The 24,008-nt window shown below is 42.8% G+C and overlaps 1 protein-coding gene across 2 annotated transcripts in view; it reads right to left on the bottom strand.

The window, feature by feature from the left end:
- CLCN1 (chloride voltage-gated channel 1) overlaps positions 1–24,008 on the bottom strand; it is a 302,592-nt gene that overhangs the window by 53,368 nt on the left and 225,216 nt on the right. For both annotated transcript variants that reach the window (XM_082267331.1, XM_082267330.1), the window contains exons 11-15: positions 18,279–18,363; positions 15,423–15,572; positions 12,454–12,523; positions 10,426–10,536; positions 2,038–2,251 (exon numbers count right to left, since the gene is read on the bottom strand). In XM_082267331.1, the coding sequence (XP_082123457.1) occupies positions 2,038–2,251; positions 10,426–10,536; positions 12,454–12,523; positions 15,423–15,572; positions 18,279–18,363 (630 nt within the window). The remainder of the gene's footprint in view (positions 1–2,037; positions 2,252–10,425; positions 10,537–12,453; positions 12,524–15,422; positions 15,573–18,278; positions 18,364–24,008) is intronic.

Consider the following 24,008-nt stretch of genomic DNA (forward strand, 5'->3'; position numbering starts at 1 on the left):
TTTCTCATCACTGTAGTTGAAAATGAATGTCATTTTGATCCCACTAATGATTAGAAAATCAAAGGAATGTTCTTAAAACAAACATTTTGAACACATTTCTATTATTATATAGCTGGCTTTAGAGAGATATTTCCCTTTAAACATCTTACACGTCCATACTCCACAATGACACTACTTGGAAATCCATTCCCTCTACTTATAGACAGATGAGACAATTCCTGCAGGCTGAAGAGCACCGGGGACACATCTAATTAGAGGATGAGGGTCCCACAGAGCCCAAGTTCTTCATAACAACTTTCCAGGAACGAGAGCCCTGCTTTCATCATAAGCCCATCATCTGAGTGTTGTCAGAGTGCACGGCGCTCATTTGAAGCTGTCCATGCTGCACCCAATGATAGAAATACTACAGAGCGGATGGAAGAGCCTACGTACCGCACTGTCACCTGTTACCTTCACTTCCACCCACTCTATGTTTGACTTTTGCTTTGCTTGTTGTATATGCAAACTGTTAGTTATTTCCCCAGGCTATAAAAATAATAATTCTCTTCATATAAGCGGCTCCAGCCAATATTTAAAATTAGTGTACAATGCCAACATCACCTAAAAGAAGATGTTGGTGGTCCTGTGCTTAATACCTGAAGTGGACATAATCCAAAGTATATGGAGAATGCAAACCTTTCCTGTAATCCTAACACTAACTTATGCCCTGTATCCCATACACCAGGGATATGCAAACTGTGGCCCTCCAAATGTTGCAGAACTACAAGTCCCATGAGGCATAGGAAGACTCTGACAGCCACAAGCATGACACCCAGAGGCAGAGGCAGAGGCATGATGGGACTTGTAGTTTTGCAGTAGCTGGAGAGCCACAGTTTGCATATCCCTGCCATACACTAACCTTCCTAGTAAACCTAACAGTAACCTTCCCAACACAATAACTCTCCCTGTAAACCTAAAGCTAACCCTCCTTGTAACCCTGACACTAACCCTATCTATAATATTAATATTGACCCTGCCTGTAATCATAACACTGCAACCCGGACACTGACCCTCCCTGTAACCCTAACACTATTCCTCCCTGTAACCATAACACTGACCCCCCCCCCCCCCATGTAACCCTAACACTAACCTTCCCTGCAGCCCTAACACTATTCCTCCCTGTTACCATAACACTAACCATCCCTGCAACCCTAACACAAACCCATCTGTAACCATAACACTAACACTCCCTGTAACCCTAACACTAACCCTCCCTGCAACCCGAACACTAGTTCTCCATGTAACCATAACACTAACCATCCCTGCAACCCTAACACTAAGGCTCCCTGTAACTCTAACACCAACACTGCCTGTAACACTAACACTATCTCTCCCTGTAACCCTAACACTCCCTATAACCCTAATACTAACCCTGTGTGAGCCCTAACATTAACTCTCCCTATATTGTGATTATGTGCACTGGGTCTGGGGCGCCCGCACGCGCTGCTGACGACCCACTCCCACTGTGATTGGACACAGCCGGGGCCAATGACGGTATTTTTTTGTTTATAGTGCAAAAACTAAAAACCACACAGGTGATCAAATATCACCAACAGAAATCTCTATTTGTGGGAAAAAAAAGGACATTAACTTTATTTGGGTACAGCATCGCACGACTGCGCAATTGTCATTTAAAGTAACACAGTGCTGTATCTTAAAAAATGGCCTAGTCGGGGGGGGGGGGGTATGGGGGTGAACCTTCCAGGACTGAAGAGGTTAGTAAGTATGAAATTTGGGGAGGAAGGTGCCAGCACAGAACCTCCACAGAATGAGTAAAAATATGAATCTATGGCTTGGTGGTAGTGGCAATGGGGATGAAGGAGTATGGCCGTATTTATTGGATAGCGCAGGCTGGGGGCGGGTCAGTGACCAAACTGTATTGCTAAACAGTAGCTGGAAAAAGGTGAGGTCACCAGGCTGACCTCTGGTGGAGGCGCCTGGATCACAAGACTAACAGAAGTACAACAGGCACCAACAACACAGCACCTTGCAGCTCACCTTACGGAGCAGCCGGACAGATCCGGCAGGTACGGCAGCCGCTTTGTCTGGATGATGGAATCGTATAGGCTGGGCTGGAGGTTTTGCGCCACCACATTGGCCATGATGACGGAGAACAGCATGGGGAGGATGTGCGATATCTGACCGGTCAGCTCGAAGCAGATAACAGCAGTGGAGACAGTGTGGGTGACGGCTCCCGTCAGTGCTGCTGCTCCTGAAAGAGGAGAAAGAAACTACTTATACCAAAGCCAAAATGTGATAAAAAAAATATAATAAATATAATTATTAAAGCAAAACTGTAAAAAAAAAATGTGAATTCTGGGCTGAAGCCCAGGTTACTGAAGAATTACTGAGCTTACTGCATACTGTATTTATGAAGAGATTCAGAGATATGGGCAGCTGAAGTTATATGAAAATCTTGAGTCTAGCTTGGCTTCACTTCCTTTCACCTTTTTTATTACCCATCACATTAAAGCGTTACTCATCTTTTGTTGAGAAAAAACATTCCCCTCTGGGTGATCTCTGTACATTGCAAGGATTATAACAACCCTTGTTGCAGATTCCTACCTTTTATTTTTCTAAAGAAATCCCTCCTTGTTCCTCTGTGCTGAGTGGGTCTAATGGGAGTGGTTTCATAATTATTAATCAGCTGTACAGCTGCCGAGCACTAGTGAGGAAATCCACTGGGCCTGCATCCCTTTAGACGTGTTCCTATTGGGAGTATCTCACCAAAAATAACATTTTTATTGCAGGGGATGCCAGAAATCTGACTTGTATCTTAGTGCAAACTTCTGGGAAATTGGTGAGCCAATCACACAAGCAGGAAATGATGTTTCTGGGGGTGTGGTCAGTATACATTCTGTGTACAGAACAGCTCCAGGTAGCCATATTGCATTGCATTTTCAGAAAATTACAGCAGCTACTGATTGAACATGAAAGGTAATTTTTAATAAAATTCAATTACAATATGATTTGTGTCACAATTTTATACGCTATATTATTTTTTTTTCTTTATTTGCTATTTTTTCCCCCACCAAAGTGGAGTTACCCTTTAACCACTTGGTGACTGCTCACAGTAATCCTACCGCGGCAGTGCGACTCCCCTGGGTCCAGTGACGTAGACTCCTAGTGGTCTCAGCGGCGCGCGGGCGCTGTCGGAGGCTTGCTCCCGCTGGGTTTAGACACAGCAGGAGTCGGCCCGGAGGAGGAGAGGCGGTGAACGCCACCTCCCTCCCCCGATCATCAGGGAAAGTGTGAGAAGACCCACCTGCTTATGTAAACAAAGCAGGCGGATCTTCTCAGTGACAGACAGGGAGAGATCACAGGATTCAGCATAGCTGAACCTGCAATCTCTGTCTGTGTCATAGAACCCCCCTCCCATCATACACATCAGTAAGCATGAGGCATACATTTAACCCTTTGATCCCCACATGGGTAACCCCTTCCCTACCAGTGTCATTATTACAGTAACAGTGCATACTTTATTTATAGCACTGATTACTTTAGTAATGTCACTGGTACCCCCAAAAGTGTCAAAAATATTATGGGCCTGATCTGTCCGCCGCAATGTCGCAGTCCCGCTAAAAATAGCAGATCGCCGCCATTACTAGTAAAAAAAAACAAAAACAATAAAAATTACATAAATCTTTCCCGTAGTTAGTAAACGCGATAACTTTTGCGCAAACCAATCAAAATACGCTTATGGTGATTTTTTTTTACCAAAAATATGTAGCCAAAAACAAATTAGCCTAAAATGTTAAAAAATTTAGATTTTTAAATTTTTTTGGGAATATATATATATTTTTTTTCAAAATTGTCGCTCTTTTTTTGTTTATAGCGCAAATATTAAAAATTGCACAGGTGATCAAATACCACCAAAAGAAAGCTCTATTTGTGGGAAAAAAGGCCCTAAATTTTGTTTTGATACAGCATCGCACGACCGCGCAATTGTCCGTTAAAGTAACACAGTGCCGAATTGCAAAATAGGGCCTGGTCAGGAAGGGGGTAAAATCTTCCGGTCTTAAAGTGGTTAAAGAATATGTTTCGCCAACATTTCATATTCCTGATATGTGTCTGCTGTACCATGTATTTGTGTTACAAAGTATCCTGTTCTGTTTGCATTTCTTCCTTTGTGTGAAATCCCTGGTGACATTGCCAGTCCTCTGCTTTCCTATTGCAAACTGACCACACCATGCAGAGATCAAATCCATCCCAGCATGGTCAGTTTTCTTGCTATGCTAGGAGCACAGCCTTCCTGTCCTCCAGTGGCCAACACTTGTGCTGACACGCCCCCCTGACCAGTTCTTCACTGGGAAGATCATTGACTGCTTTCTTTGCTTCCTGTTGACACCGCCCCCATACAGTCTCTATAGATTATGTAATAAGATGTGGTACTGAGATTCAGAGGAATGTATAATTCAGCTTTACTTGCATAGGAGAACAGCATACATGTGTGAGAACAGCAATACGGGAGAGAGCAGAGAGAGAAAAAAAAAACTTCCTGTGCAGAATATACAAGCATATACAGTATAAACACACAGATGCTAGCATATTACAGCGCCATCTATATTTCAGAGTGCATAGTACATGCTGTTGCACTTCCAACAGTCTCCACCCCCAACTCATGCAGAGAGCAGAGGGAGTGTGATCACTTATAAAAAAAGAAAAAAAAGTCTATACTCTATGTAGCACTGCCCAATAGAGGACTGCTGAGAATTGCACTTTCTGGATTCCCCTGGGTTACTTTTAGCAACTGATAGCAGACAAACAGCATTTAAAGTCCTTGGCTCAGTCAATAATCAATCCAGGGGATGTTGGGGTTTTTTTTGTATTTTATTTAGAACTGGAATGGGAGAAGGGATGAGTGGGATACTCCAACTATGAACTATGCACAATTCTGAGGACAACTAGCTGCAGTGTGCGGCAAGGCCGCTGCTTCACCTTGCCACGGAAGTGAAGATAGAAAGTATGATCCCGTTTAAGTTACTCTTCAGGGTCCTAGCTTGGCACCCCCTTTCTCACTTGCTGTGTGTGCTAACACCTGTCCACTGACTCTCCACTGGAGCTGTCCCCTTCCTGGGAAGACCCCTGGCAAGCTTCCCGTTACTCACGGACACTGTTTTTCCCAAGGTTGCTTCTGCCTCAAACTCCACTTGTCAGCATCCTGGACCTCCTGGCTCAACACCACACCCTCCTCCTGGGACTTGGCTTCCTGCCCAAAGACCCCCTGTCACATGTGTCCTTGGCTTTTATAACATATCCCAGGATGCACCACTGTTTGTGCCAACCCACTGGGATAGTTACAAAAGCCTGTGTGCCACTGGCTGGGCTTCCTCCACTGTCCAACAGGCTTCCCTATTGGATACAGTGGGGACACTTCCCCCAGACCAGATGAATCACACATGGACACATGTAACAGGCCTGACTACTGATCAGGCTCCCTTGATAAGCAGATGGAGCAGACTATGCTTTACCTGCTACTCCCCTGCCTAGCACCTATCTAGGAGGGTGCTACATCTACATTATTTTTTTTTATATATACACAAATGTTTTGCAGTTCATTTCAATTTTATTAAACTGAATGGGTTGTTTTACAAGGTGTGGGTTCACATATACTTTAATAGTTCTGCAAATTCAGGTGGCTCAGCAATTGGTGCTCCAGAAAACTGGTTAACTGTTAGCACTTGCATACTGTTGGCGATTTAACTATCTGCCACCTGATCACAGAGGTATACTGCAAGCGGACGGCACAGCAAGGCATCACAAAGTACAGGTACTTCCTGTTTTGGCGGGACGCATGTGCATGCCCCGTGCTAACCCACACTGTGATTGGACAAAGCACGAGTTTGTCAGAAGTGTACAGCCAATGATTATGGTTGTACACCTGCTGATCGGCTGCGGCCAATCACAGCACAGAGTTCTGTGTTGACAAACTCACAGAACTCTATACACAAAGATCGATCTGGCTGTTTCTTCTCCCTGAAATAAACTCAGAGTCGAGCAGCCAGATCTGTTAGTAAAAGCAGCACACATCACACATTAGGCACACAGTTAACTCCTTGATTGCCCCTTGATGTTAACCCTTTCCCAGTCAGTGACATTAGTCAATGTCATCACCACTGATCGTTGGTTTAGGCTTCATAAGCTACAAAAACCGTGGATTAAAAAACGCTTTTTTGTAGTAGCGTTTTAGGAGCGTTTAACCCCTAAAGAGCAGGCCTATCTCTGACATTTGTTGCTTACAACTTAAAATCATTATTTATTGCTAGAAATTACTTAGAACCCCAAAACCTTATATATATTTATTTAGCAGAGACTCTGGAGAATAAAATGGCATTGTTGCAACATTTTATGTCACACCGTATTTGCGCAGCAGTCTATCAAGCTGAAAAAATACACTTCACTGAATAGGAAAAGACTAAATAGTAAAGTAAGCCCAATTTTTTTTTTTGTATATTGTAAAATATGATGTCATGCCGAGTAAATAGATACCCAGCATGTTGCACTTTAAAATTGCACACACTCGTGGAATGGCGACAAACTACGGTACTTAAAAATCTACATAGGCGATGCTTTAAAACATTTTTAATGGCTACCTGTTTAGAGTTACAGAGAAGGTCTTGTGCTGGATGTGTTGCTCTCGCTCTAACGATTGCAGAGATATCCCATATGTGTGGTTTGAACACCGTTTACATATGCAGGCGTGACTTACGTATGCATTCACTTGTGCGCACAAGCACTGAGGGAATGGGCGCTTCAAATGTTTCTGTGGTGTGTGAGCACGCGGGGACAGGGGGCCCCTACTGCCGCCTTCCACCCCCTCCTGCCGCCTTCCGCTGTTTTCTGTCACCTTCCACCGCTTTGCCCGGGCCTCCCGTTCCACCGGGAGACCCGAGCGACCCGCCAGCATGTCTGCTGGCTGGCCAGAGTCCCGAACAAAGCCGGATTCAGCTTTGATTGGGTCCCTGATGTAGAAACCCAGAAGTGATGTCATGAAATCACTTCCGGGTACTGGAGCCTTAAAGGCGCCAGATAAAAAAAAAAATGTCAGTATTCAAAACAGCCTTGAATGCTTTTAAGTGCAAAGGAGGGATTTGCGGTCTTATAGACCCCAGATCCCTCCATAAAGAGTACCTGTCACTGCCTATTACTGTCACAAGGGATGTTTACATTCCTTGTGAGAGCAATAAAAGTGATAAAAAAAAAAATGTAAAGGTACAGTGTTAAAAAAAAAAAAAAACTACAGAAAAAAAAAAAAAAAATTAAAGCGCCCCATCTCTTCGTGCTTGTGTGCAGAAGCGAACCCATACGTAAGTCGCTTCTGCAAATGTAAACAGTGTTCAAAACACACATCGACATATCGCCGCGATCGTTGGAGCAAGAGCAATATTTCTAGTTACTTTAAACAGTTAACATTTTTTACAGCCTTGCCTATGGAGATTTTTAAGTACCGTAGTTTGCCGCCATTCCACGAGCGTGCGCAATTTTAAAGCGTGATATGTTAGGTATCAAAAAAAAAAATGGGCTAACTTTACTGTTTTGTTTTTTTAATTCATTAAAGTGTATTTCTTAAAAAATAAAAAAAAAATAGCATTTGAAAGACCGCTGCGCAAATATCGTGTGACATAAAATTTTGCAACAATCGCCATTTTATTCTCTAGGGCAGGGGTGTCAAACTCAATTTAATCGCGGGCCGCATCAGCATTATTATTGCCCTCAAAAGGGCCAGATGTATCTAAGACTAGTTGTCCAGAGCATCCCCTACTCTTACATAAGACGTCAAGAGCCTCCCCACCATCAGAAGTTGTGCCCCCCACCCTCCCTTACATCACAGTGCACCCCCCTTACCTTGTGCTGCTGCTGGGAAGAAGCTGTAAGCATTGCTGAAAAGCAAAAAGTACAGGGTCTGGAGGAGGGCTAGAAGAGGGCTGGAGCTCTCCTGCAGTTGCAGGAGAGGTGCAAGGGCCACATGGTATGGCCTTGAGGGCCGGATTCGGCCCGCGGACCTTGTGTTTGACACCTGTGCTCTAGGGTCTCGAAAAAATCTATATAATGTTTCGGGGTTCTAAGTGATTATCTAGCAAAAAAAAATGATTTGAACTTGTAGGCAACAATTGTCAGAAAAAGGCTTGGGCATGAAGGGGTTAGGATCCTCCCACTGTTTAATTTAGCCACACACCCCAGTGCAATTTAGCCACACCCATCGTTCTATGCGGTTCAGCGGGGGAGGGGAGTGCGTGGTTTGGATTCTGCATCTATTCTCTGAGAAAAAAAGCCTTGGATACATTTATATAGTCTTATAGATACAACCGGCACGAGGGCTGATGCGCCCCCCCCCCGATGAAATTGAGTTTGACACCCCTGCCCTGGAGTCTAGGGTTATAGTATGGAGCCGGTTCAGATGAACAAGAAAAACCCTAGCAGTGTTCTTTTATTTAATCCTAGAGATTAAATAAACTTTCACTGCATTGCATAATAATTAGTCCCATCAGATGTTAATAACTCCTTCTTTTCCACTAATTACTTGTAGCCTGTTCCTGAATACTGATGATTAGCTAATTAGGTGAGCAACTTCAACCTTTCTCAGCAACACTTATTATGATCTAGAATGAAAAGCGTGGGCAACACAGCAGCACGGTGATTAGTACTGCGGACTTACAGCGCTGGGGTCTTGGTTTCAGTTCCCACTAGTGACACATTCTGTATAACCTTTTCTATGTTCTCCCCCAAGTTTGTGTGGGATGCCTTCATCAGTCAAAACCACACGGGGTATATTAACAACGTGGCAAATAAACAATGTGCTAGTCATTTGATATTTAAAGCAAAATGCCGGTTTTTATACACACAAACGCTTGTTTTAAGTCTTAGTTGGATCCAATGAGAGTGCAGTAACATTTCTAGTACGACTAATGAAACACATGCTGACCCTAATCACTTTTAAAATGTCAAATCACCGACTTTATCACATGGAAAATATAATGTAGCACTGCCCCCTTGAGGGCTGCTGGATTTCACACCTTCGGGTCCCCCTGGGTTACCATTAGCAATTTCAGCATGCACAGATTAACACTTTACTTCTTGGCTCAGTCAATTATCAGTCCAGGGGGATGTAGTTGTTTTTTGGAGTTTTATTTAATTTAGGGATGGGAGAAGGGAATAATGGGATACTTCAAATTTACTATACACAATGCGGAGGACTCCTACTTCTGACGATGCAGCCAGGCTGCTGTTTCACCCTACCACTAGGTGAATTTTAATTAAGTCTCTATCCAGATGACTTGATGGGCTAGATTATCTTTAGGATACTCTCCTAGTATCCCCTTTCACTTGACACACTGACACCCCTCCTCTGACCAACTTACACTGGGGTGGCCCCCCTCAGGTCAGGCCCCAGACACTATCCTTGTACTATACTGTTTTTCTAGGGTCTCCAGTGTCTCGCCCCCTTTAGTGAGCTCTCCTGGACCTCTGGGTTCAGTTCCGTTCCTCTGGTCCCCAAGTCGACCACCTGCGACCACGTGCCATCATTACAGAGGAGGAGGCAGCGGCCACCCTCCCTCCAGGACTCTGCTCACCAGCCAAAGACCCCGCAGCACATGTGCTGCCGGCTTTTATACAGTATCCCATAATGCACAGAGACAGCCTGTCTCTACCAATCACCAGAACTGTATCCAAGCCTATGTATCCATTGGTCAGGTTTCCTCCCACTGTCCAATATGCCTCCCTATTGGACCAGTGTGAAACACTCTCTAGACCCAATGAATCACATACTGAGCACACTGAGCAGACCTCACTCACAGATCCTGCTCTCTGGTAGGAAGAAATCAATATAGATGTGCCTGCTGGAGGTGGGGTGGAACCAAGGGATGGTGCTCGGGGGTGGATAGGGGGCGGAGACAAGGGGTGACTCAGATAGGGGGAGTACATGCACCTGCATATATATATATATATATATATATATACACAGTATATATATATAGTATATAGCAGTGATGGCGAACCTTGGCACCCCAGATGCTTTGGAACTACATTTCCCATGATGCTCATGCATTCTGCAGTGTAGTTGAGCATCATGGGAAATGTAGTTCAAAAACATCTGGGGTGCCAAGGGTCGCCATCACTGGTATATAGCATAGGATATTGTAAGCACTACTCAAAGGCCTTCCATAGATTGTGCTCGTTGTTGATCCATGGAAGGCCTTTGGATAATGCCTACAATATATTTGCTACAATATTCATCTTATATAGAGCATTGAGGTATTTATCTTGGACGGACTGCTTGTATCACTTTCCTATAGAATATACTTAGGTGCTTATAACTATTTCCTATATTTCCTATTGTATATGTATGTAGATATAGACACAACATTTCAGTTTGTGGATAGTTACCAATCACAGCGTATCCCCCAGGTAAAATCTTATACACAATCCCATCAAACAAGATTCCATTGGGAAAGAGGAAAGCCATCAATTCCCCGACAATTCTTCCAAAAGAGGCACCTGGTCGAGAGTAAGATAAAGTCAACGGATGTCCCATTTTTTTAAAAGATTGTTAGCTACATGAGCCTAGTGGCTCCTTTTATAGGATATACATTAACAACAATTAGCATCAACCAATCATCTGGCTGCAATTTATCACATAACGCATGCAGACATGGTCAAGAGGAGCTCCTCCCCCAACCATTTGCATAAGGTAAGCAGCTTTGACCTCGGACATAGTTACATAGTTACATAGTAGGTAAGGTTGAATAAAGACAATAGTCCATCCAGTTCAACCTGTGTAGGTGTGTGTGTGTCAATGTCAGTAATTATTCCCCGTATCCTTGTATGTTGTGTTCTTTAAGATGCACGTCCAATAATCTTTTAAAAATATCAATACTCCCCGCTGCCACCACCAAATGTGGAAGAGAGTTCCACATCCTTATCGGCCTGACAGTGAACAACCCTCTGCGCAGTTTAAGGTTAAATTGCTTCTCCTCCAATCTCATTGTGTGGCCCCATGTCCTCCTACACTCCCTGAGACTAAATAGTTTTTTTCCTACATTGGATTTACCATTGAGGTATTTGTAAATCCCTATCATGTCCCCTCTCAAGTATCTCTTCTCGAGCAAGAAAAAATGTAGTGTCTGTAGTCGTTCCTCATAATTGGGGTCCTCCACTCCCCTTTTTTAAATTTCGTTGCCCTTCTCCAAGTTGCAATACGCTAAAAACTGTTAAGGTATAGAATATTGATGAAGATGGGCTACAGCAACAGACAACCGTGCCAGGTTCCTCTACTATTGGCTAAGAACAGATACATGGGACTACAGTAGGTACAGTCATAGGCGTGCGCACAGGGTGTGCCGGGTATGCCTGGGCACACCCTAATCACCTAGGGCACATTAGCATTATCGCTCTGTTTGCCAGTGAGGAGATGGGAAAGATCTCCCTCGGACCTGCTCTGACATAAGAGAAGTGCCACACACTTCTATTTCACTTTGCCAGCAGGGAGAGTAATGTATCGGGGCCATGTACATGTAGGCAAACACATGCATGTGTATTTAAACTTTGGGGTGCACACCCTAATGCAATAGGCTGCGCACACCTATGGGTACAGTATCACCAAAACTGAAAACTCAATTTTGGTAAAGTGTGTGACTGATACAAAAAAGGATTCTGATTGGCTGGTACTGTGCAGTTATTGCTCCTTGCACTGGTTTACAGTAGTGGTAGCCCTCTGAAGAGAGGGCTGCGGTGGATCACTTTTCAGAGTGCGCTTGACAGATGGTGAGGAGGTGTTGCCTCCACATTGCCTGTTTTAACCCCTAAAAGCCTGCGCCACCTCACTGCAATCACAAGCATTGCACAGTTGTATCACAGCACTATTCACTTGAAGGAGTTGCGTTTGGCAGGTGGTACTGCCCACCAAACGCAACAGGGGGCATAATTTTTGCCATGTGGATACCCCTAAGCCATTACAGCTTAGGGGGTGGTAAAAATGGGTGACTGTGCAGTGCTCACAACGGGAAAACCATTTGTTAATCAGAGATGGAAATGGAAATTTGGCAAAAGTCCTCCGTCCATTAAATGTAACAATCAGCAAAAGGTAGAGCCGGCAACTCTAAAAATCCATATGGAAATTTTTATTGTTACATGATAGTGAGTTAAAAGGAGCTAATGCATTTCAGAAGATAGCCTTGATTTTTTTTCTGTGCCCCCAGCCGCAAGTGTACACCAGGTCTGACTCTTAGCGCTGTACTCTTTGTACTTTATTAATAAATGAGTCTCCCTGTGACTTAGAGGTCAGACAGTAGAACAGGTTACATGTACAATATGACCTTTTCCTTGTCCTACATATTTGCTGTTTCATAATGCAGAACCATAAAAACCCACAAAACACTGGATAGGTACGTGCTATTCTTTATGTCTTCTGCTTACCAAGGACAAACACTGGCATAAAGGCCCCACAGGGTATGGGCATCGTAGTGGCAACGACGGACATCAGAAACTGAAAGAAAAACCACCATTGGATTACTGTTGGTAAAGCCCTTCAGTTCAAATCATCTAAGCATGTGCCAGATGCATCGAAATCAAACATTGTTCAAAGATTTATAATTTGCTTTCTTTATAGCTTGAGTAGAAAAGCCTGTCCCCTGCCAGCAAGGCACATATACACAACGTTCGACCTGTGCCAGTGAAAAAATCAAGTACATTCCATCTTATGAAAAAAGTTTCAACTGTGGCTGTAGGTAGTCTTTTTAGGAGGTATGCAGGATAGTTCAATCCCTGGGGTTAGTGGAGATGGATGGTGGAGGTGGCTGCAGGCTTCATACAGAGCTAGAGGGACTCTGCAACAAAAAAAAAAGGGGTAGGAGAAGAAAAGCAGTGCCACCTCGGTGTAGATTAAAAGGTTATTTATTACATAAAAACAACGTAGTAACTCACACAGAGGAAACAGTTGATCAGCAAATGGTGATGGTTTATCTGCAACACCATAGGGATGTTAGGGAAGTACACTGTGGTGGCCGTGGTCCTGGCTGTGCCGGTGGAGTCCGACACTTCCTGTGTGTCTGGCAGCATTCAGTATCCAGGCTTACATCCAATAGTGGCAGGGGGGTGCTCGCGTTCGGAGCATGCGTGCTCCTTCCTCAGGCGATTCCCCTGCCAGCATGTTTTGTATATATACCCTTGCTCTCTTAGTGGAAGCAGTGGTCTCTCTGCAAAGGTCTAACTCTGCTGAGTCAGAGTTCTTCAATTAGCAGGGAGCATGAGCTTTCCTGAGTGGGAAACTCTAGCTCTGACTAAACCGGGGACATATCAGACCTGTGCGGAGAGACCCCTGCTTCCAAGCAAGTGGAATGACAGAGCCAGCATGTTGGACATTTGTTGTGCTGTGCTGAATTGTTATTCAAGTTGTAAATTCTTACTATTTGCAGTTGTTAATGAGCTGTATCAAGTATGAAAGCACCAAGTTTTTTTTGTACCCAGGTTTTCTTCTCAACTACACTCTTGGTAAATATAATTTTGATTAATTTACAGTAGATTTTGTCTTCTCATTCAACTACGGAATATCTGTCTAAATAACCATACATAAAATTGTATAGATCAGTGATGGCGAACCTTGGCACCCCAGATGTTTTGGAACTACATTTCCCATGATGCTCCTGCACTCTTCAGAGTAGTGGAGCATCATGGGAAATGTAGTTCCAAAACATCTGGGGTGCCAAAGATTGCCATCTCCTTTAGAGATTTACCAAAAGCATGTAATGTGAGGACCTACCTCGTCATACCATTCTGTCTGAAACTACACAAACAAGCATGACCTCTACAATGTTGTTGGTACATCTATAGGAGATCCTCAAACCCTGCCATGATCCCAAATCATGTGAGTTGACCATGTGATCCTTCTGTGAAGGATCTCATTTATCCAGGTATACTGTATATAGTTGTAGTTGATCATATTCAACCGGACCTGTTCTGTAATGTAGAAGACGTTTCGTAGCTTCTTCAAGTCACTTCTTCAATTCTAATGAGTGTCATGAACATATCCCAACTTTAACATCACTTTTGGTAACACCAATGCCTTAATCCAATCACCATGGAATATCTCTTCCTTGGTGAGTTGGCAACAATTTATACCATCCCATAACAACTTTTTTTACCCCTAAAGAACCCTTGAAATAATACTCAGGTCTATGGGAACCCATACTAAAACCAATTAATAGGGTGATCAGCGAGAAGAATGCCTCTTACATTGTCGGACCTGTTCTGTAATGTAGAAGACGTTTCATAGCTTCTTCAAGTCACTTCTTCAATTCTAATGAGTGTCATCAACATATCCCAACTTTAACATCCCTTTTGGTAACACCAATGCCTTAATCTAATCACCATGGAACATCTCTACGTCGGTGAGTTGGCAACAATTTATACCATCCCTTAACAACTTTTTTTACCCCCCCAAAGAACCCTTGAAATAATACTCAGGTCTATGGGAACACATGCTAAAACCACTTAATGGGGTGATCAGCGAGAAGAATGCCTCTTACATTGTTGGACCTGTTCTGTAATGTAGAAGACGTTTCGTAGCTTCTTCAAGTCACTTCTTCAATTCTAATGAGTGTCATCAACATATCCCAACTTTAACATCACTTTTGGTAACCCCAATACCTTAATCCAATCACCGTGCAACATGTCTACCTCGGTGAGTTGGCAACAATTTATACCATCCCATAACAATTGTTTTTACCCCCCAAAGAACCCTTGAAATAATATTCAGGTCTATGGGAACCCATGCTAAAACCAATTAATGGGGTGATCAGCGAGAAGAATGCCTCTTACATTGTTGGTCAGAATGCCACCCTTAGAAACACCTAAAGAGATCATTGGTGTCAAACTGCTGGCTTTTTTTAAAATGGCATTGGACCTGGAATTTTTCAGGCATTGTAAAATGCGAGAAAAGTCAACCACAGCTCAGGGAACCCCTAGCCAACTCTGGAGGAAGCCCAGAATTCCACAAAACTCTGGTTGAGAATGGCTGTGTTATACCTTCAGTCATGTAAATTGAGGAATTAACACATACCTAGACTTTATGACACCATGGATGTGGTTATATTACTAGATTGGGGTGGTTCCACAACTTTCACACCTTCCACCCTGTTCTTGGACAACCAACAGCTACCTTGACATGGATATAAATAATAGGTATATTCCCGACTACTGATTAGAACTAAAAAAGTGGCCTGAGTGGGCTATGAATTGTCTTCAACATTAAAAACAAGTCCAGTTAAATGTGACTGCTAGCTATCACATGCTAGCTAGCTATGCTAGCATGTGATGTGGTTTCTAGGGAAGCAAAATAAGGCAACAAAAAGTTTTAATAAACAGGCAGAAGGACAATTGGTCAGTACCTTCATGATGAAGAAGAGGGGTAGCGTGACAAAGACACTGACAGTTGGGTGGATGAAGGCAGCAGAGCGTCCCAAGACGGAGGTGTTCCCAACATGTTTCGTCCACGTGTGATTATCAAAAAGAACGGTGATACTCTCCCGGGGCATGAGCTGTGAGATAGTCCAAGCAAACAGAGTCACAGTGAGTGCAAGACAACCAGGCAACAAGAGTAAAAGCCCAACTGAATGATATTTAGGATAGGAGGAAAGTGGATGACCGCACGCAAGGGTTAAAGCACTCCAGAAAACTTTATCGTAGTTCCATGAATGCACACAATATCATGGTCCAACAAGTAGAGAAACAGTTACCGCGTTTCACGCTACAAGTGCCTATTTAAAATGTTACGAGTAAGCGGTTGTAGCATGAAACCCGTTAACTGTTTCTCTACTTGTTGAACTGAGATATTGTGTGCTTTTATGGAACTTAAATAAAGTTTTCTCGAGTGCTTCAACCCTTGAGTGCAGTCACCCGCTTTCCTACTATCCTGTGTTTCCCGGCCACGAACCGGACCAGCACCTCGTGGCGTACTCTGGAGCTGTTGGCACCTTAAGGGACGGTTCACACTGGTGCGATGGCAGACATCGCATGTGATTCGCACCACATTGCTGTGCAGATCACGTGTTATGTCTGTGCGATGCAAATGTAGCCATACAAACTGTATGGCTGAATTTGCATCGCATTCAGACCAAACTCTTGCAGGACCCATTTTTTGTCGGTACCAGAATCGGATCTCATGGGTGTTCACACAATGCGATCCAAATCCTGTCTGAATTCACAGTTTGCACTGCAATATGCAAACTGATCCGGGGGTGTCATTAACTTTGTATTGACACCATTAGTGGTTCGCAGAGGGCAGTGTGAACTGCCAGCGATTCAGGTGCAATTCAGCAATTCAGGATTGGCAGGGTTTCCCCGCATCGCACCAGTGTGAACCGGCCCTTATGCCGCATACTATCTCCCCTGGAGCGGTGTTTTCTATTTGCTTTCAGCTTGTAGAATAATATTTATGTTGCTTTGTGCACCCTGCATCATAAACATTTTTTTTTTAAAACTATTTTCAATTTTTTTTCAACCTTGAATCTCAGTCCTGCTAATCTCCAGCAGCATTTTACAGCCACTTCTTTTCCAGCAATGGCTGCATGGCATTTACCAGGGTGGGTTTCCAACAGTGGACCATTCCTGTGTAATGATGATGTTAATGTTAAAACAGCCAATTGTAGTCCCCTTTACACACACATGAACTTTAATGGCATCCCAGTCTTAGTCCGTAGGGTTCAATATTGAGTTGGCCCACCCTTTGCAGCTATAACAGCTCCAACTCTTCAGGGAAGGCTGTCCACAAGGTTTAGGAGTGTGTCTATGGGAATGTTTGACCATTTTTCCAGAAGCGCATTTGTGAGGTCAGGCACTGATGTTGGAAAGGCCTGGCTCGCAGTCTCTGCTGTAATTCATCCAAAAGATGTTCTATTGCGTTGAAGTCAGGACTCAGTCAAGGCCAGTCAAGTTCCTCCACCCCAAACTCGCTCATCCATGTCTTTATGGACCTTGCTTTGTGCACTGGTCCAAATCATTTGGTGGAGGGGGGATTATAGTGCGGGGTTGTTTTTCAGGGGTTGGGCTTGGTCCCTTAGTTCCAGTGAAGGGAACTCTTAAGGCGTCAGCATACCAAGACATTTTGGACAATTTCATGCTCCCAACTTTGTGGGAACAGTATGGGGATGGCCCCTTCCTATTCCAACATGACTGCGCACCAGTCCACAAAGCAAGGTCCATAAAGACATGGATGAGCGAGTTTGGGGTGGAGGAACATGACTGGCCTGCACAGAGTCCTGACCTCAACCTGATAGAACATCTTTGGGGTGAATCAGAGCAGAGATTGCGAGCCAGGCCTTCTCTCCAACATCAGTGCCTGACCTTACAAATGCCCTTCTGGAAGAATGGTCAAACATTCCCATAGACACACGCCTAAAACTTGTGGAAAGCCTTCCCAGAAGAGTTGAAGCTGTTATAGCTGCAAAGGGTGCGCCAACTCAATATTGAACTCTACGGACTAAGACTGGGATGCCATTAAAGTTCATGTGTGTGTAAAGGCAGGCGTTCCAATACTTTTTGTACTATAGTGTATTTTAAGGTGAACCTATAGCAAAAATAAGAGCCTCGCTACCCTTCCTTAAAGCTGGTTTTCACACTATTGCTAATTGGATGTGGGTTTTTTCGGGCATCCAATTCGCATGTCAGGAGATTGTGACCGGCTCTCTATGGAGCCGGTTCACATATCTCCAGAGCGGCTCCGGAGCGAATTGCACAGGATCCGGTGTGTCTTCTGGTCTGTTTCAGGTCTGAATTCAGACAAAAAATTTGGACTGAAATCAGACCTGAAACGGTAAACAGGGACGCACCGTACCCCTGCTGTGAGCCCCTTCGTGGGGCAGTGTGAACCCAGCCTAACGGAGATCAGTACCAACCAATAATAATGAGGAAAGAGTAGTCATTCTTAAATTATTTTAATAGTGCAGCCTGCTTTATTAGGAATTACCTCTCTTTGGCCCTTACAGCCTGATACTGACATGTCTGCTCTGACAGGGAGAGAATACAAGTAAATAACACCACACACAATGATCCCAGAGATTACTACAAATTCCCGTACATGACTGTTCCTCTTTAAAGCCATAAAAAGTAGCAATAGATCCCCACCCCTGCACATAAACCAGTCAATCACACTCAATCACACGGGGCAAAAGATCTGGTATTGTCATGGTCGGCGTAGCAACAGTGTAGCTCTTTGCTTTTCAAAATCTCAGGATGAAAAACCTTACCTCACCCGCCATGAACTGCCCAAATCCTGGAGGGAAGGTGAGGGTCGCTATGCAGAACGTAATCACTGCCGGATAGATGAATCGACTTGTTGAGGAAGAAAAAGTAGGAAATTATTAATTGTGTGAATTTATAACATACTGAACAATATTATTTCCAGTCTAGAACACTGTTAAAGCAACGTGTAAAATCAGTTTGTGAACGGTTAAAACTATTTCTTTAGAAATGGTTCTCACAGTACTTTGGTCCAACCTGAGAGCGATTTCAGCCTTTGTCCAGGCTCCTAAATCATATCCAAGTCGGATCAAGTCAGAAGGAAGTCGCAGGGCAAAGTCGCAGCAAAGTCATGTGACTTTGCCGTCACAGCCGTGTGAACCGAGCCTCATACAGAATAGTCTAGAAACAGGAAAATACAGCATTATTGCCAATAGATGGAGGTGGCAACCATAGCAAGTATTTATTTCCTGTGATCATCAGCTCCATCTACTGGTCAGAATGAGGTATTTTCCTAATCCGCTTTTCTATATGATTAACAAATATGTGACCTGTTGAGAAAATAGCTTAATAACATTTATTTTTGCCCGCATTCACACAGACAGAACCAAGGGCACATGCAGTTTCACATGATGAATAACTCTGCAACACCCCTTTGTGTTTCTATGACAATTCCAACCAGGACAAAATGAGGGCAAATCTCCCTTGTGGGGACACTGACTAATAAAGATCTGTCTAGGATTCTGACCATTTCCAATGGGATAAAAAAATGGTTTTAAATACACTTTATCCCCTTCCTGATGAGCATATGAATAAATGCGGCTTTAGAAAAGTGAGTATTTATCTGCGGGGCCACATACATGTACTGCTCTGTGTGCTGAGAGTGCGCTGCACTGCACACTCCTCGATAGCTCTGAGTCTTTCACTAATGATCGAAAACCAGGAGGACCGGTTCCTGATCACCTAATTGCTGTGATAGCCTGTGATTGGCTATCACAGTGATCAGTAACTATACAGCCCACTCCTATGTTGTTTTCTCCTCTTGATTGGAGAAAAATATACATTGTATACATATAGGATACATTAAATAATACATTGTATACATACAGGATACATTATACTGTATAATACATTGTATACATACACTATACATTATAATACATTGTATACATATAGTATACATTATATAATACATTGTATACAAACAGGATACATTATATAATGCATTGTATACATGCAAGACACATTGTATCTTTTTTCTCCTTGCTAGAGGAGAAATTTGTAAAAACAATAAAAAGTGTGCATAGGAAGAAATAAAAAAAAATTAAAAAAAAGATAAAATGGCTGGATCAAGGTTTGAACTAGATCAGTGTCAGGGTTAGAGCTAGCGTCGAAGTCAGGCCACATACATGTACTGCTGTGTTTGTGCTGAGTCTTGCACCAACGATTGAAAACCAGGAGGACCGATTCCTGATCACCTGTGTTAGCCTGTGATTGGCCTCACAGTGATCAGTAAATATACAGCGCACCCCATGTCGTTTTCTCCTCTTGATTGGAGAAAAAGATGCATTTCATAGATATAGAATACATTATATAATACATTGTATACATGCAGGATACATTATAATACATTGTAAATCTATAGGATACATTATATAATACACTGTATACATGCAGGATACATTATAATACATTGTAAATCTATAGGATACATTATATAATACATTGTAAATCTATAGGATACATTATATAATACATTGTATACATGCAGGATACATTATAATACATTGCAAGACCCCATTCACACTAGCGCGACTTGTCAGGCGACTTGGTCGCCTGACAAGTCACGGTGGGTTGCCTGCCATAGATTAGCACAGGACCCGTTCTAATAGGAGCGACACAAGTCGCTCCGACTTAGAAAAAGGGTCCTGTACTACTTTGGGGCGACCTGGAGGCGACTTGCATTGACTTCAATGATATGAAGTCCGTGCATGTCGCGCCGAGGTTGCGGTGCACAGCATGCACCGCGACTTCATAGGTCGCCCCGGCAAGTCGTGTCGCCCCTGTGTGAATGGGCTCTAAATCTATAGGATACATTATATAATACATTGTATACATACAAGATACACTGTATCTTTTGATTCTCCTTGCTAGAGGAGAAATTTGTAATAAAAATAAAAGTGTGTAAAAATAAATAAATAAAATAAAATGGTTTGATCAAGGTGTAAACTAGGTCAGTGTCAGGGTTAAAATAAGGGTCAGGGTCAAAAGTCAGGTGTGTTTGAGGTTGTATTTTTTTTTTTTTTTTTAAAAGAAGCAGTTTTTTAATTTAGTATCAGTGATCCATAGTGTCAGTGTATTTAAAAAAAAAAAAATCAAAATGAGCGCTGTTGTTTCTGGGCCCTACTACAGGTACAAACACATGACATAGATATATAATTTATCTTATATAACGTATGTTATGGTAATAGCAAGAAATATACAGCTATGTTTTCAATTTTTTTTTTTTTTTTTACTATTTTAGGCCAGTTTTTCTTTGATAATAAAAAAGTCAAGAGATATCCATTACCATTTACCATCAAATTTGTCATTTTTGATGATATGTATATTTATACTAACACATCAAAGTTGCACTTTGTTTTACCTTCCGTCATGAAGGGGTTAATAAATTATTTTTGTTATATATATATATATATATATATATATATAAATTACAGCGAAATAGTAATAAGTAAAAATAAATAAATATAAATGTATATATATATATATATACTGTATATATATATATATATATATATATATATATATATATATATATATATATATATATATAAATTTATATTTATTTTATTTATTTTTTTACTTATTACTATTTTGCTGTAAAGTCTTCACATAACATAGTTATATTCCAGTCCGTCAACCCCAGTTTCATAAGTGTTGCACACGGCTACAATGGTGACATTTTCATATACAGGATTAATAATGTTTCTCCTTGGAATGTGCGTCTTCTCATGTTTTATTTAGCATTCACTGAATGTTAAATGAAAACTAATTAAGCAGCCAGTAATTGTTCTGGAAGGGAAGGAGGGGAAGACTTTCTGGCTTATAATGACATTTTCAGGGATTGCTAAAAATAAAATGAAAGTTATGTCAGACAATAGAGCGGAGGGCGGGCATTTAGGAATTTGTACGCTGACGTTTTTGTCTAAAGAAAAAGCGCTATTTTTGTGAACGCATACAGTATAGTTGTCTGATTTTCTGAAGGTCGTAGGAGTTTCGTAAAGGCAAGAGTCAAAAAAGTAAAGGGAAATTACCTCTTTATAATTTTTTTTTTTTTAAACACAGCATAACTTTCCATGTACTAATAATTGATCAAATATATAGACCAACAGAAGATCATTTTTAATATTTAACCTCTTGCTGTCCATGTGACACATATCTGCAGCAGCAAAGAGGCTTTAATGCCTACATTCCACACATATGCATCCATGGGCAGCCATGTTTATGCTAAGAGCGTGCTCACTCGGCGATCCCAGCACAGTCAAAGAGCGTCCATAGAGGGCTCTTGGTCTCTACCAGGACCAGCTTCTGATCATGTGACTGCTATGACAGACAATCACAGTAATTATATGATTGGGCAATTCTTAACAACCCCCCCCCCCCCCCAGGCCCAAGAACTTTGTTAGGTTAGGTTTACACCTAAGCGGCTCTGTTCATCTCAAGAGGCTGCTGTGCGTTTCATGCAGGAAAAAGGATCATGTACCTTTTTTAACCAGTTCCTTCCCAACCATAGCAAAATGATGGCCGGACGGGCCTTTCATAGATTCGGGTTGACGTCATATGACGTCCTCCCAGATCGTGGGGCTGTGCTGCGGCGCGATCTGTCATTGGCTGTGGCACCATGTGACTGCTGTAAATTGTAAACTTTTTAGCAATACATTTAAAAAAATAAAGGTCTCAGGCCCCGTTCACACTGGGTCGATCCGACTTCCAGGGGCGACCTCCGAGGACGCGGTGCGAGCAGCGCGCCGCGACCTCGGAGCGGCCGGCACGGACTTCATAACATTGAAGTCTATGACAGTCGCCTCCAGGTCACCCCAAAGAAGCTCCGGACCCTTTTTCTAAGTCGGAGCGACTTGTTTCGCTCCTATTAGAACGGGTCCGCAGCTTCCCTATGGAAGGCGACCTACGGCGACCTGTGAGGCGACCAGGTCGCCTCACAGGTCGCCCTAGTGTGAACGGGGACTAAATCGCTTGGCCCAAACACTGTCTGTTTTTCAGTGTGCACATAGTAAGGGATACTGTGTTAGATGACATTGCAGCATTAAAAAGAAATACAGTTGTGTTCAAAATTATTCAACCCCCACTGAAATTGATTGTTTTGGCCAGTTTGACATTGATTTTGATCATTCAGTCATCCTGCTTACAATTAAATCAAAGAGTCACGTGTAGGTCAGACAAATATAACATAACATTTATAATGAAATAGCCACAAATGTCTTTTCTGTGCTCACATCATTATCAGTTTTATTCAACCCCCAAGTGACATTCAATCTTAGTACTTAGTACAACATCCTTTTACAGTTATAACAGCTTATAAACGTGAAGCATAGCTTGACACAAGTGTCTTGCAGCGATCTACGGGTATCTTCGCCCATTCGTCATGGGCAAAAGCCTCCAGTTCAGTCACATTCTTAGGCTTGTGCATTGCAACTGCTTTCTTTAAGTCCCACCAGAGGTTCTCAATTGGATTTAAGTCTGGTGACTGTGATGGCCACTCCAAAATGTTCCAGCATTTAATCTGCAACCATGCTCTAGTGGACTTGGAGGTATGCTTGGGATCATTGTCCTGTTGAAAGGTCCAGCGTCTCCCAAGCCTCAGGTTTGTGACGGACTGCATCACATTGTCATCCAATATCTCCTGGTACTGAAGAGAATTCATGGTACCTTGCACACGCTGAAGCTTCCCTGTACCTGCAGAAGCAAAACAGCCCCAAAGCATGATTGACCCCCCGCCATGCTTCACAGTAGGCAAGGTGTTCTTTTCTTCATTGGGCCTTGTTCTTCCTCCTCCAAACATAGCGTTGATCCATGGGCCCAAACAGTTCTAATTTTGTTTCATCAGTCCACAGAACACTATCCCAAAACTTCTGTGGTTTGTCCACATGACTTTTGGCATACTGCAGTCGACTCTTCTTATTCTTTGGAGACAGCAAGGGGGTGCGCCTGGGAGTTCTGGCATGGAGGCCTTCATTACGCAGTGTGCGCCGTATTGTCTGAGCAGAAACTTCAGTACCCACATCTGACAAATCTTTTCTCAGTTCCTCAGCAGTCACACGGGGACTTTTCTCCACTCTACGCTTCAGGTAGCGCACAGCAGTCGAAGTCAGCATCTTCTTTCTGCCACGACCAGGTAGCGTTTCAACAGTGCCCTTTGCCTTGAATTTGCGAATGATGCTTCCTATGGTGTCTCTTGGTATGTTTAACATCTTTGCAATCTTATTATAGCCATTGCCCTTCCTGTAAAGAGTAATCACCTCTTCTCTTGTCTTCCTGGACCATTCTCTTGACTTCACCATGTTTGTAACCACACCAGTAAATGCCTAGAAGGAGCTGAGTATCACAGTCATTTTAAAGCTGCCTAATTGGTGCTTATTAGGCTTTATTGCTGCTCCCTGACATCCACAGGTGTCTTCAATACCTGATTGAAAACACTTTAATGAACCTCTGTTCTTCAG

This window comes from Pelophylax lessonae (genome assembly GCF_965119305.1).
Source record: "Pelophylax lessonae genome assembly, chromosome: 9".
Classification (NCBI taxonomy): domain Eukaryota; kingdom Metazoa; phylum Chordata; class Amphibia; order Anura; family Ranidae; genus Pelophylax; species Pelophylax lessonae.